The 13,872-nt window shown below is 39.1% G+C and overlaps 1 protein-coding gene across 1 annotated transcript; it reads left to right on the plus strand.

Moving 5' to 3' along the window:
• The first annotated feature begins 50 nt into the window (after positions 1-50).
• On the plus strand, positions 51-12,764 carry cnot6b (CCR4-NOT transcription complex, subunit 6b). Its single transcript, XM_034305984.2, has 12 exons — positions 51-191; positions 1,793-1,914; positions 2,642-2,828; positions 3,876-3,961; positions 4,088-4,192; positions 5,144-5,212; positions 5,377-5,534; positions 6,707-6,861; positions 7,925-8,079; positions 8,166-8,399; positions 9,007-9,209; positions 11,120-12,764. The coding sequence occupies exons 2-12, from the start codon at positions 1,803-1,805 to the stop codon at positions 11,330-11,332; spliced, it is 1,677 nt and encodes a 558-aa protein (XP_034161875.1). The 5' UTR covers positions 51-191; positions 1,793-1,802; the 3' UTR covers positions 11,333-12,764.
• The last annotated feature ends 1,108 nt before the right edge of the window (positions 12,765-13,872 follow it).

Below are 13,872 nucleotides of genomic sequence, written 5' to 3' on the forward strand. Positions count from 1 at the left end.
GAAATGGGCTCAATTAAAGCGAGCTTCCTTTCCTTCAGTGCCATGTAGGCAGAAAAATAACAGCACCCACACGCCATCATGCTGCTCTGCTTACTGTATCCTTAATCCAGCAGCGGAACAACCGAGTTCACACCGAGCCCAAACCCGGACACAGAGCTCACTCACTGCAGGGGCTTGGTATGCTTTTACAGGTAAATACCAAACACAGTGCATCTTTATCATTTAATAAACACGGCTTAGATGTCATCTGCTTACTCTTTAGCTACCTATCTACCTACCTAGCTTTTTGTGTCCCAAACCAAAGAAAGCCATTAAAAACAATTCTAAATATGCACATAAATATGCATAGCTTTTTTAAAAAATAATAATAATAATTATTATAATCTAGCGAATTAATCCAGTGCAATTTGTTTATGGTTTTGTATCTGGTTCCAGATATCGCTAGCTGTAGTAGCTAGCTAGCTAATCTACGCGTCGATGTCATTAAATCGCAGCTAACTAGCAAACTAGTAAACTAGCAAGACCTAGCTCATAATATATGCTTCAGAAATTTCAGTTACGGCAAATTTCCTAAAATTTCCTGAAATGTCTTTCCGCGTTTCTTCGAATTTCTCCGAATTGTTTTTGTAGCATTAGCATTAGCATCAACTCCAAGATGCTAGCAGCTTCCTCATGCGCTAGCATGTTAAAGATTAGCTAAATTACGTAACATTTAATTTACGTGAGATAAAATCGCCTAAATGTTTTTTAGTTTACGATTCACTTTCTTATTTGTATAAGCTATTTTTTGTGTAAGTTATAAACAGTAAATTAAAGAAAGTTAGCTGTATAAATAACTAGCTTCATGAAGTAAACAGCTGTTTGTGTTATCAGTCCGTGTTGGTCACCAGAGATTCTGACAATTTCTTATAATTATTGGTTTAAAAACTGTTAAACATGCCTATTTTTATATTTTCATCTCTTTCAATAAAATATCTATCTATATAATATGATATTAAAGATGTAATGGACTAGTTAACCTAATAAATGTATAGTTAATTATCCAGGAATAAAGTAGCCATAATTCCCTGCAAACTCTTGTGATTTTTCTGGTATTTGTAAGTTTTTTTTAAAAAGAGATTTAAGCTTTATTTTTGCTAGAATTATTTAATCTTTGTCCAGTTTTAGTGATAGAACAAGCTCAGTTATTTATTGTCCACCCAGTGATGTTCAAGTTCAGCCGTGTACCAAAAATATGAGTTTGAAACCTTCAGTTCTCAATGATTTAAAGAGCAATGCAAGTAAAATAATAAAAATGTGTAAAAACATCATCTAAAATCTTCAATATAATTCTGGGACAATAAAATGTAATATATATTTTTTTTAAAAATAAAATTTAGCGTTGAACAAACAAGTAAAGAATGACGCAACATAAGTGAGGAATGAAACACTCAGGCTGTGCTGTTATAGGAAAGTAATCAAGGACAGGGTGGTGTGATGTCCAACACCAAGCGGCGTTACTGTTCCCTCCCCAAAGTTGATTATTTTCCAATAGAAGCATGACATAAAGTGTTTTGTTCCCTTTATACCACAGCAATTTGCAAACTACTGTAAGAGAAAAACCATCATCATCTTCTGACCAAACAGATTTGAGAATTTAACAGCGCTGTGGTGGAAGTTAGTTTAGAAATCCTACACAGAACTTTCAGAGATCGGAGATGTACCTTAGTTTGGACGTGCGCTCTTTATTTCCTGATGAGTGTACATGACGGCTCTGTGTTCTGTAGTGTAAATCGATGTTTTTGTGCTGCAGTGGTCCAGGGATGCCCAAGGAGAAATATGAGCCGCCGGATCCCCGGCGGATGTACACGATAATGACCAGCGAAGAGGCAGCAAGTGGGAAAAAATCTCACTGGGCTGAGCTTGAGATAAGTGGTGAGTATTAATCTGGACATTATATTAATGGGCAATACGACAATATCTTCTCAATATCATGATTTATGCTGCACGTTTCTGAGTATAATCACATGTCAGTGCTTTTTTTTTTTTTTTTTTTTTTTAATACTTTAGTTACGCACTTTAACAAGTAACTGATTGGAAGTTTTTCTTATACCAATTGTTTCTTTTTTTTCTCCATTTCCTTGTAAATGCTCACTTTTTTTTTAAATATTGGAGAAAAATCACTGACCCTATTGCAGCCCTTGTTGACACTTAATTGAAATGATGTCTTGTGTATCATCATGACGTTTTATGTAATGTGATATTGAATTTTATTGCTCACCCCGGTGTTATTATAGAATTCATATGTGATGATCATTTTCCAAATAGTCAAAAATTACACTAATCATCCATGGCTATATGTTTACTTGGCAGCGTTTTATCTGTTTGCCATGTTTTTTAAGCAGCTGTGTGTATTAAATGTCGTATTATTACACCACACGCTGCACCGGTACGTGTTATATGCTAACATACTTTTCCTTATATTAAAATTGTTAGTACCCGATGTAGCCGCTATCCATGACAAATTGGGAACTAGCTTTATAGGCAATAAATTGCGTACGTTTTAGATGAAACCAGGCTGCATTAAGACAGTGGTCCTAACTTATTTAGTTGGTCTTGAAGGGAAGTTTTGATCATTTTCTGCTTTTGCCTCGTGTCTCAGGTAAAGTGCGGAGTCTAAGCTCGGCCCTGTGGTCGCTCACTCACCTCACCGCTTTGCACCTCAGTGACAACTCTCTGTCACGTATCCCCCCCGACATTGCCAAGCTACACAACCTCGTGTACCTGGACCTGTCGTCCAATAAGATCAGGAGCCTGCCAGCTGAGCTCGGCAACATGGTGTCTCTCAGGTGAGCGGAGAGGTGTAGACGGTCTTCTCATGCGAGTTCAGAGAACATGCCTGACTGTCTGAGTGCTGACGTTCTTAATCCTGTGCACATATTATGCAAGTTAAGGCAGCAAAAATGCCTTTTTTTTTTATCTCTAGAAGGAATCGAAGATTTATTTGTTATGAATCAACAGATTTCCTCTTGAAGAGAAGAAAAGTTTCACAGTAAAGAATTAAATACTTGGTGGTATGCTGTTATAGGAAAATAATCAACAACAGGGTGGTGTGATGCAGCCCTGACGCAAACTCTCACCACGTCACTCTCACCACCCTGATGTTGATTGTTTTCCAATAACAGCGTGTCCTGGAGTGTTTTATTTCTCTCATAACACCGCAGCTTGGCAAAGTTTTATATTTTTTGTTTAGTAAAGAACAAGAAGTCATGCTTTTTATTTATCAGTTCACAGTTGCATGTAATGTAATGTAATGAAATGTGTACAAGTTAGTTCTTGTTATAACTTCGTTCTAAATGTAAGTCATTCTCTTACCATCCTTTCTTCTTTCACTTGAACCTAACGGCAAAAAAAAAAAAAAAGCACAGCTTACCATGATACCACGAAACTGAAAAGTGCAAAAATGTTCTCAACAGCAGAAAACCTTGTTACAGCTTTTCCTCTGACTGTTACGAAGCGCCGACGCTGGAGACTCCTTCCATGAGTTAAATGAATGTCTCCTTACAGAACACCTGATGTGCACCATACAGGTCCTTGTGCAAGTCGTTACTATAGAAACGATGTTGTATTAGAACAAGAGCATTAATATAGACCTGTGATTTGCAGCTGGAACTACTGTCTGAGCTGCTGTTATTAAAATTAAAATTAACACTTTCTGACCAGTCAGAATCGAGAATTCAACAGTGCTGTGCTATTAGTTAGTTTAAGACATTTAGTATTGTGGTATTTATTTCTTTATTATTAAACCACAGTGAATAAAAAAATTAGGTTCAGCTGCGAGTTCTCATAAGTGGACCGTTTGTGTTAAAGTGTCCATTTCCCTGTGTCCTCCACAGGGAACTGCTTTTAAATAACAACCAGTTGCGGGTTCTACCTTTCGAATTGGGGAAACTGTTTCAGTTACAAACACTGGGGTTAAAAGGTGAGTGTGGTTATTCTCCATCCTGAAGCCTCCACTGTGATGCAGACGATGGTGATGATGATGATGATGATGATGGTGATGATGATGTTAAGCAACATATTGTGCTTCCTGTCCCCCTTGCCACAGGAAATCCACTTGCACAGGACCTCATGAGCCTCTACCAGGAACCAGATGGCACCCGCCGACTGCTGAACTACCTTTTGGACAATCTTGCTGGTGCTATTAAACGCAGTAGGTTTTCTCAGAACAGCTGTTGCTGCATTGTTTGTCTTGAGATTTTTTTTTCTTGTGTATGCAAATCGATATTAAGTTGGAGTAGCTGAAACAGCATCCGTGATGAGTAACATCACTGGTTTATTTAGTTGGTTTATTTGGTTCTCTGAGAAAGATCCAGTGAAGTGTGAGGGTGAATATTTAGGAGAATTCCACCTTTTGTTGGTTGGTGCTGCTTTTACATCATTTCCTGTGAGAAGTTAGTGGTGCCACACTGACATCACAGGGGGAAGCTGCTAGTTGAATGGAAGAAAAACATTTCAGCAATCTCTAACAAAAGAGCAAGGGCTTCTTTTCTGACTCACCAGTTTCCAGTGACGATCAGCGTCATATTAATGAGAAATCCAGTGTAGAATTAGTGGAGACATTGGTGCAAACGATGGACCAGAACGCAATGCCTATACATAAAAAAACGCAGTTTGCTGAGTTTTGCTCAGTTATTTAGTGATCTATGAGATGATCGGGGTGTTGGCATGAAAGTTGAAGCTTTGGAAGCTGACTTGTTTGAGCGGAGTGTACACATGAGGAAGTGAGACAGGTGGACTGACTGAACAACAAGCACCGCTGCATTTTTTTTTTTTTAACATTAGAAATGATGCGAGGGCTAAATCCCACTGCATAGCAGGTAGTCGACCGGCATTGTGGGAAATGTCAGAAACTTAAGTGAAAATAGACCGATTAAGGAAGTTTAAACTAAAAACATTAACTCGGAATTTCAATACAAAATAAATCTTGGACACAGCTGAAGAGCAAACGTTAATTATGTTTATGTTTTTATGCAAGCTCAGGGTGGATCTTAGAAAACACATCTAAATGACACAAAGGTCACATAAATGGCGTCAATATGCCTGTTTATTCATATATATGTTTTTCTTTCTGCCTCTTTTTTAAAATTTTTTTTTTTTTTAGTCCCAACTGAGCAACCGCCGTCCAGGTCATGGATTGTACTGCAGGAGCCGGAGAGAGCCAGGCCTGCAGGTACTCATTTCTCATACGACTGAGCACCACAACAGCATGTTTATTTACACTGCTTGCTGATTTGTATGTTCAGTGCCAGTGGTTAAGCATTAACTGAACAGGTGGTTGGCAGACAGTAAAAGAAAGGGCCTATTGTTTACGCCGCTCTGTCTCTTTGCACACAGCCGTGTTCTCAGTAATGTGCTACAACGTACTGTGCGATAAGTACGCAACACGCCAGCTGTACGGCTACTGCCCTCCCTGGGCTCTCAACTGGGAGTACAGGAAGAAGGCCATCATGCAGGAAATCCTCAGCTGCAATGCTGACATCATCAGCCTACAGGTACCATCTGATTAAAATAAATGAATGAATGAATGAATGAATAAATAAATAAATAGAGATGGTAAGATGTGATATGAAGCAGAGTTACTGTAGTTGATTAATGTTTTAAAAACAGCACACTACAGCAGTTTTATTCCTCTTATACATCATCTTTTATTCCTTATGAAATTAATATCAAATTAATAAGACAAATAAGACAAGCTCTGACACTGGAGACTCCTTCCAAAACTACAAAATAAACATCTCCTCACAGAAAACTTCACGATATCAACAGTTGCACACATTTCTTAAGTTTGTTTATGTGGAGCGTCTGACGTACAAGTCCCTTTGCACGTTGTTACTGTAGAAATAATAACATTAGAACAAGTGCATTAATATAAACCCTGCAGCCAGAGCTACTATCCAAGCTGCTAATCTGTTACGTCAGATTGTGCTGTTACACAAAAAAATAACGCACGGCACAGGGGAGTGAGGTGTGACGCGCGTGTTATATGACGAGTGTGTTATTCTGCTTATACCACAGCAAGTTGCCAAAGATTACAGTGTGTGTTTTATCAGTAAATGACACATCATGCATTTTAACAGTTTAGAGTTGGATTTAATGTTGTGGAATGTCCGAGAGACAAGTTAGTTCCTGTTCTCACCCACGTTAAAAGCTGCGGTAACACACACACACACGCAAAGCGCAGCTTGTCATTTTACTGAGAAAACAGAAAGCATAACTTCACCACATCGATTAGAAGAATTTCTTTGTTAAACAACATGTTTTTATTAGTCTTAGATTATGTGGAATGTCCACCGTACAAATCCCTGTGTATGGCCTATTGCTATAGTAACACTAATGTATTAGCGAGAGCATTAATGTTAATGTATTGGTCACGTTTCAGCTAGAGCTACTTGTGCTGTTGTACGAAAATAATGCACACTTTCGAACCAATCAGACTCAAGCATTCAACTCTGCTGTAGTATAAAGAAAATAAAAAAAAAAATCAACACCGTCCGACCAATCAGAATGGAGCATTTAGTAACGCTGTATTATAAATACTCTAAAATATCCTGGTAATAGATGGGCATCTAGTGCATAGTGTAAGGGTAAAGTGCATGATATTAATATTAAGGTGATTATATTGCTTTATGCCGTTCTCTCAAATCCATCGTTTTATGCTGTTCAGGAAGTGGAGACGGAACAGTATTATAACTACTTCCTGGTGGAGCTGAAAGCGCAGGGATACGATGGATTCTTCAGTCCAAAGTCCCGAGCCAGAACCATGTCCGAGTCAGACAGGAAACACGTGGACGGATGTGCAATATTCTACAAGACCGAAAAGTGGGTACAACTGATTTCCCATTTCCAGCATGATCATGTTCAGATGAGTTCAGTGTTGTGCCTGATTCAACTCGCCAGCAGATTACTAACACATGGATGAGCTGAATTTCGGCTTGTGAAGACCTGTTTACACAGAGCAAAAATGCTTGATGAGATTTTATTTAATACAGTGTGGTCCATGAAGCATAGCATTCCCGTGGTGGAAATCACAAACCACATTTTTCTAAGTTATTATATTTATTATTGAGTTCTTACAGTTCTTAGCCGGTTTGACTGGTCACTTGATCCGAAAGGGGTTAATCCTAACCTTAGTAACTCAAAAACAAGTAATTTAGGAATACAAAAAGGCCAGTAAATATGCAAAACATTATTGTACATAATTGTGCCTCATTTTTTTTGAGTAGTCTCTACTGAGGGAGTCTGTGGAATCTAAAAAGTTTGAGAACCCCTATTTTAATGTATAAAAATTAGAGGCATAAGAAAAATCAAATGGGTGCTGAATCGAATCGTATGGGTGCTGAATCGAATCGTGTGGGTGCTGAATCGAATCATATGGGTGCTGAATCGAATTGTATGGGTGCTGAATCGAATCGTATGGGTGCTGAATCGAATCGTATGGGTACTGAATCGAATCGTATGGGTGCTGAATCGAATCGTGTGGGTGCTGAATCGAATCGTGTGGGTGCTGAATCGAATCGTGTGGGTGCTGAATCGAATCGTATGGGTGCTGAATCGAATCGTGTGGGTGCTGAATCGAATCGTATGGGTGCTGAATCGAATCGTGTGGGTGCTGAATCGAATCGTGTGGGTGCTGAATCGAATCGTGTATTTACTGTATAATATTAAACTGTATCATATACTACATCTCAATGTTTATCATATTGTCTGAAAGAGAGAGATTCACAGGCCTAATGAAAAAGGATGAAGACTCTTCCAGTGTGACTCCTTCTAAACTTTTTAATAATTTCCGCTATGTCAGACTGTGTTTTGCATTATAACCTTGTATGGAAGGTCTTAAATGTTTTGAAGGTTTAATTACATGCCGCTCATTTGTTTTGTTCAGGTTCAGCGTGGTGCAGAAGCACACGGTGGAGTTTAACCAGCTGGCCATGGCTAACTCGGAGGGCTCGGAGGCCATGTTGAATCGTGTAATGACCAAGGACAACATCGGAGTGGCTGTGCTGCTGGAGCTACGCAGGGAAATGATGGAGATGACTCGTGAGTCTCTGTAAAATAAATCATTTGAGTTAATTCTGTTTTAATTCTGTTCGATAACTTTCTTTGCTATCTTTTTTCACGAGTAGTGGGCAAATCTCTCCTTGCCCTGGAGAAACAGCTCCTCCTGGTGGCCAACGCCCACATGCACTGGGACCCTGAGTACTCTGACGTGAAGCTGGTCCAGACCATGATGTTCCTCTCTGAGGTGAAGAACATCGTGGACAAAGCCACACGCAGCCTCAAGCTCTCGTCCGTGTCTGGAGAAACCAACGCCATCCCTCTGGTGCTGTGTGCTGATCTCAACTCGCTGCCTGACTCTGGTTTGTCCTCACTTACTGAATTTAATGCCTCAGAAATGCTTGTGCATACTAGATTCTTGTGTAGTGCTGCTACCTTTTCTTCTCCATTAACCATTTTAGAATTAATTTCTTCTGTGCTAGTTTGCTATTTATGAGCTTAACGTTAAATAAATAGTTCTGTATGGAAATGTATTTAGTTTTCCACTTAGCCCGACACTGGAGACTCCTTCCTTACTGTAGAAATGATAGTGTTTTAAAAGGAGCGCATTAAAATAAACCTGTGATTTGAATTACAGATGGCATTACTGTCAAAGCTGCTGTTATAGAAAATTAATCAGCACCCTGTGACCAATCAGAATGGAGAATTCAGCAGCGCTGTTTAATGATCACTTTAATTCCAAGTGTAATTAGCAGTACAGATTGAAACTGTGATCAAGAGCAGAATGACAACCACATGCAGTCACTTCAGCGAGCTGCATTTGTCAAATCAGTTTATTTAAAAATGGGGTGAAAATTCGATGTGTTAGAAGAAGAGTGATGGATTTCTTCTTCTTTTTTTTTTTTTTGGCGATTTCAGTTTTGTGTGTGTGATTTCAAAGACGTGTGTGTGATGTGGTGTATTTTCCAGGTGTGGTGGAATTCCTGAGCACAGGCGGGGTGGACTGCACGCACAAAGACTTTAAAGAGCTGCGCTACAGCGACAGTCTGACCAACTTCAACTGCAACGGCAAGAACAGCTCGTCCAACGGCAGGATCACGCATGGCTTCAAGCTCAAGAGTGCCTACGAGAACGGGCTCATGCCTTACACCAACTACACCTTCGACTTCAAGGTCAGTGACATCAGGTCATGCACGTTAGAGTTTGGCTTTTTATTATTATTATGGGATAGATAAGGAGGGAGGGTCAGATTTTATTATGACACAGAAGCATGTTATGTGGTTCAGCAGGATTGGCTTCATATTTAACTAGTCAGTTAATATCTTAACTTGTGCAGATGTTTATATTTTGTGCATTCCTTCAGTGCCTTCAGCCATTTCATGTGTTAACGTTGCATAAACCAGAGACTGAATTCATGTTTTAAAAAAAAAAAAACACCGTAGAGGCCGTTTACACGACAACGTTTTCAGCCAAAAACGGGAAACTTTTTATGCGTTTTGCCTGTTCGTTTACACGACAACGGCGTTTTGGGGACTGAAAACGCATATTTTTGAAAACGGGTTTCAAAGTGCAAGTTTTTGAAAACGCCGCCGTTATCGTCTCCGTGTAAACACCCAAAACGGGAATCTTTGAAAACGGTGACGTCATGCGCGTGCGTAGTACGTGGTAGGTATGTAGACATGCGCAGTACGTGTCTATTGTAAAGGCAAGCGTGAACAAACATACACAGCAATGGCGGAGTACATGGTAGTGTTGTTGCTGCTCAAGAGTTTGCTAACGCTTCTTCAGCAAAGTGTGGATTTACTTCACCAATATTACAACCAACTAACAAGGTGACAGCGCCAACTACTGGCCTGGCATACGTAATACAGCGTTTTTGCCCGTTATTGCGGATATTTGTAAACGCAAACCGTTTTGAAAACGTTGTCGTGTATATGTGAAACTTTTTGAAAACGCAAGAGAAAAACTTTTCAGTTTTTGACTACATCGTTGTCGTGTAAACGTAGCCTTAGAGTGCAGTATATAAGGAATAGAACAATTTATAGAAGAATAATCAATGACATGTTGCTGTAATGCTCCCTGGTGTGAAAACTTAAAAATATAACTGAATTGAATCTTATTGGATTGGTGCTGAATTGCATAGGAGACGAATTGAATTGTATGGGTACTAAATTGAATTATATGGGTGCTGAATTGACTTTTATGGGAGATGAATCGAATCATATGGGTGCTAAACTGAAATGTATGGGTCCTAAAACAAATCGGATGGGTGCTGAATTGAATTATATGGAAGATGAATTGAATTGTTTGGGAATTGTATGGCTGCTGAAACTCAAAAACTTGAACTCTTCTGTACTGAAGACTTTCCAGTGTCAGAAAAACTTAACCACAGCTTTACCTCTCTGACTGTTGCAGAGAAGTGACACTGGTGACTCCTTCCAAAAATGCTAAATAAATAATCTCCATACAGAAAACATCAACATATTAACAATTACTTGCATTTTTTTAAAACTCTGTTTATGCGGAGAACCACCATACACCACCGCCTGTAAGTTACTATAGAAAAGATAATGTATTAGAGTAATATAGAAAATTAATCAACACCTTCTGAGAATGGAGAATTCAACATCGCTGTGATGTGGAACTGGAAGGAGCGACATTTAGTGTCACCTTTAACATAGTAATGACAAAGTCCCCCAGGTGTGCTTACTGGACAGAAGGTGAGAGGAATTTGAAGCAAAAAGATGCATGACACATGTTAACTGTGAGGTTAGATGGGATTTTTAGATCCTGTATTCTATTTTATTGTTTAATTTCTCAGTCGTGATAGTCAGCATGTTCTGTAATGCACATGAGCTTGTATATGGGGAATATTTTCTCACTTAACAAATTATTAAACAGATTTTCCACCTCTTTCAATCGGCGAGAAATTTTATTCGGCCTTAATTTATGTGTATACAAAAAAAAAAAAAAAAAACATTCTAACTGAGCTTGCAGTTAGATTATTAACTGACAGGATTTCATGTCGTTATTGAACGTGTTGGTGGTTTTTTTACCCCTCCCCCTCTCCCCCTTTCTGTAGGGTGTGATCGATTACATCTTCTGCTCTGAGCCTCAGCTGAATGTTTTGGGTGTCCTGGGACCTCTGGACCACGACTGGCTCCTGGAGAACAACATCAGCGGCTGCCCGCACCCCCACATCCCGTCGGATCACTTCTCCCTGTTTGCACAGCTGGAGCTGCTCCTGCCCCAGCATCCCCCCATCAACGGTGTGCACCTGCCCGCACGCAGGTAGTCAGACCCCGCCCTGAGACGCCACCATGGGGGGGCGGTGCTGCACACTCCCACCTCTGACACGTTCTTCTGGCAACTTACTGAAAACGACTGAACCTCTAAACTACGCCATTCTCTCTGTGCTTCTTTTTTATTTTATTTTTTTTAAGTGGTTTTTTTTTTTGTTTTTTTTTTTTTTTAAATTTCATGAATGTCTTTCTTTTTCTTTTTTTTTTTTTTTTTTCCTTGTTTACTCGATGGAGCCAAATTTGCTTCTGAACGCTAAAAGAGGCTCGGTTTCCTCTTTCTCAGTCTCTTGTTAAGCTTTCTTTTCTAGTTGTTTTATAGGCGTATGCATGGATTTCTGTTCGATCACTACTTTTCCACAGTGCTTCGGTATTGTTGTTCTCATAAAAAAAAAAAAGGCGTAAGTAGTTTGTAGGCATGTGGTCTTGTATCAGGATGCAGTATCTGTAGTTTAGCTCACACACGTCAGGTTTGTGATCAGCGCGCGTGTCACACGCACTCAAAGGAAGTCTGGGCTGAAGGAAACGGAGGTCATAATGCCAATGGCAGTCAGATGTTTAATAATCTAAAGCCAGCAATGATTCCTGAATCCTCACCCAAGTGCATTAAACCTCCTCGTTCCTTTCTAAGCCCTGAACGGATTCAAAAAAACTCGAATATCTGACAAGCAATAGCTCACATCCGGTTATGCTTTTTGTATATACACATGTGCTCAGATTTTAGCTTTGGTTCTTATATGTGTCTTTTTAGAGAAGCTTTGGAAAGTGTACGTGTTGCTTATATGGGTGCCAGTCTTTTTTAACGTCCTGTGGGACGCTGGGAGTGGCTCGAGCTCTCATGTGTTCACTCCTAAACGGTGCAATATTCTCAACAGCGTAATCCTTTTAAAGCTAAAGCCGTGGCAAATGTTTTTATACGAGCTTAAATATGAAAAATCCTCCAGTGCACTTATTCCGAAAGGGTTTCTAACATAGCGATTGATTGGCTTAATTAAATTCTGTTCGACACAAACAATTTGAATGCATTGGCTTGATCACTGGTTGCCCATTAACTTTATTTTTACTGAATTTTTTATTTTATTTCTTTTGTTTTTGTGACTGAGCTATGCACCTGGAAATGTTTAGCTTCTAGAAAACATTGGATGTGAGGTCACTGTGGATGCTCCCACATGGTGGAGGAGAGAGGCATGTGGGTGCGGGGAGAAGATTTCAGCGGGTCTGTATTCAACCAGCATCCGTTCACTGTGTTTTGTGGAAAAGTGGAGAACATTCCGTATTTTTCCCACAAACCGCTCGTAACTTCTCAAGGTGTGTAGCACTGTCTTTTGCGGCCAGTAGTTTTCCGCCCAGTCATTAATCATCCTCGTGGGCTTTTTTTTTCCCCCAAGTATTTTACAAATATATATATATATATATATATATATATATATATATATATATATATATATATATATATACACATTTAATCTTTAATCTTTACTTGATTGTATATGAGCCACACACAGAGAACATTTTTTTTTTTTTTTTTTTTTTTTTTTTTTATAGATGTTTTTTCTTTTTCTTTTTTGTACTATGGATAAATTATGATTCGGATTTTTTTTTTTTTTTTTTTTTTTTTTTTTTAAAGATTGTATTGTGTAAGTGTGACTGCATTTTTAAACAAAGGAATCAAATTTACCAGCTTGTTTAAAAAAAAAAAAAAAAAAGAAAAAAAAGAGAAAAGGTTGAAGAGGTTGTTCCCAGGTGTCACTGCCACACTCTTGCACTCAGTGACATTTTGTTAGTTTTTCGGTTTCTCCTTGTTAAGTTCAACTCCGTACGTCAAAGCCCGAGTCATTTCTGCATCGTAGAGGTCTGCGTTGTGCCTCGGTGTGTCCTTATCTTGCACTACCAGTGAACTCCTGTACAACCTCTCATCCTTTAAAACACCTTGGACATTTTATGTGATTTCTTTTTCCTTTCCCTTATAAAACTTTTTTTTTCTCCTGAACTACTGTACTACGCAAAGGAATCAGGTCTGTAATATTACAAAAAAAATGTTATTTTTGTAGCTAAAGCATCTGTGGTAGGGCTCTGAATATCTTTCCTAGTTTTGAAACGCCACTCGTCGGTTGACGTTTTGTTCCGTGCATGTTCCGTAGGTCTCTCCCTCTTTTTCCGTATAATCCGAGCTGACTTTATAATCCCTTTCCGATTCTGTTGGTGTCTAGCCGTAATAGCTCTAGTATGGCCATACTCTTTTCCTGTGTAGTGCCACGTGGTGCGTTCTTCTATGAAGCCATTTAGCTTAGATTCCCCTCTTTGACTTCCTTTTGTTGAAGTGGACAGGGACAGGGGGCTCGTTATCGTTTCGTTTTTTCAGCATCTCCGTCGATAAGTTCGAAGCTCTAGGACCAAACTCCAAACTCCAGACTGTAAATCTTTAGTGGTTTATCGGTATCATGTTTTCTTACGCTTTTAGAAAGTAGATGAAATGCATCAGTTAGCACTTGACATGAGATAAACTGATGAATTCAGTCACCTTTTAGCTCGAATT

The sequence above is a fragment of the Pangasianodon hypophthalmus genome, chromosome 7 (assembly GCF_027358585.1).
Source record: "Pangasianodon hypophthalmus isolate fPanHyp1 chromosome 7, fPanHyp1.pri, whole genome shotgun sequence".
Classification (NCBI taxonomy): domain Eukaryota; kingdom Metazoa; phylum Chordata; class Actinopteri; order Siluriformes; family Pangasiidae; genus Pangasianodon; species Pangasianodon hypophthalmus.

What these genes read in the sequence shown, in the direction of transcription:
- cnot6b (XM_034305984.2), top strand. Translation starts at nt 1,803, where the DNA reads ATGCCCAAGGAGAAATATGAGCCGCCGGATCCCCGGCGGATGTACACG. An exon ending in GGCAACATGGTGTCTCTCAG is followed by an intron (nt 2,829 to 3,875) that starts GTGAGCGGAGAG and finishes TGTCCTCCACAG; the next exon opens with GGAACTGCTTTTAAATAACA. An exon ending in ACAAACACTGGGGTTAAAAG is followed by an intron (nt 3,962 to 4,087) that starts GTGAGTGTGGTT and finishes CCCTTGCCACAG; the next exon opens with GAAATCCACTTGCACAGGAC.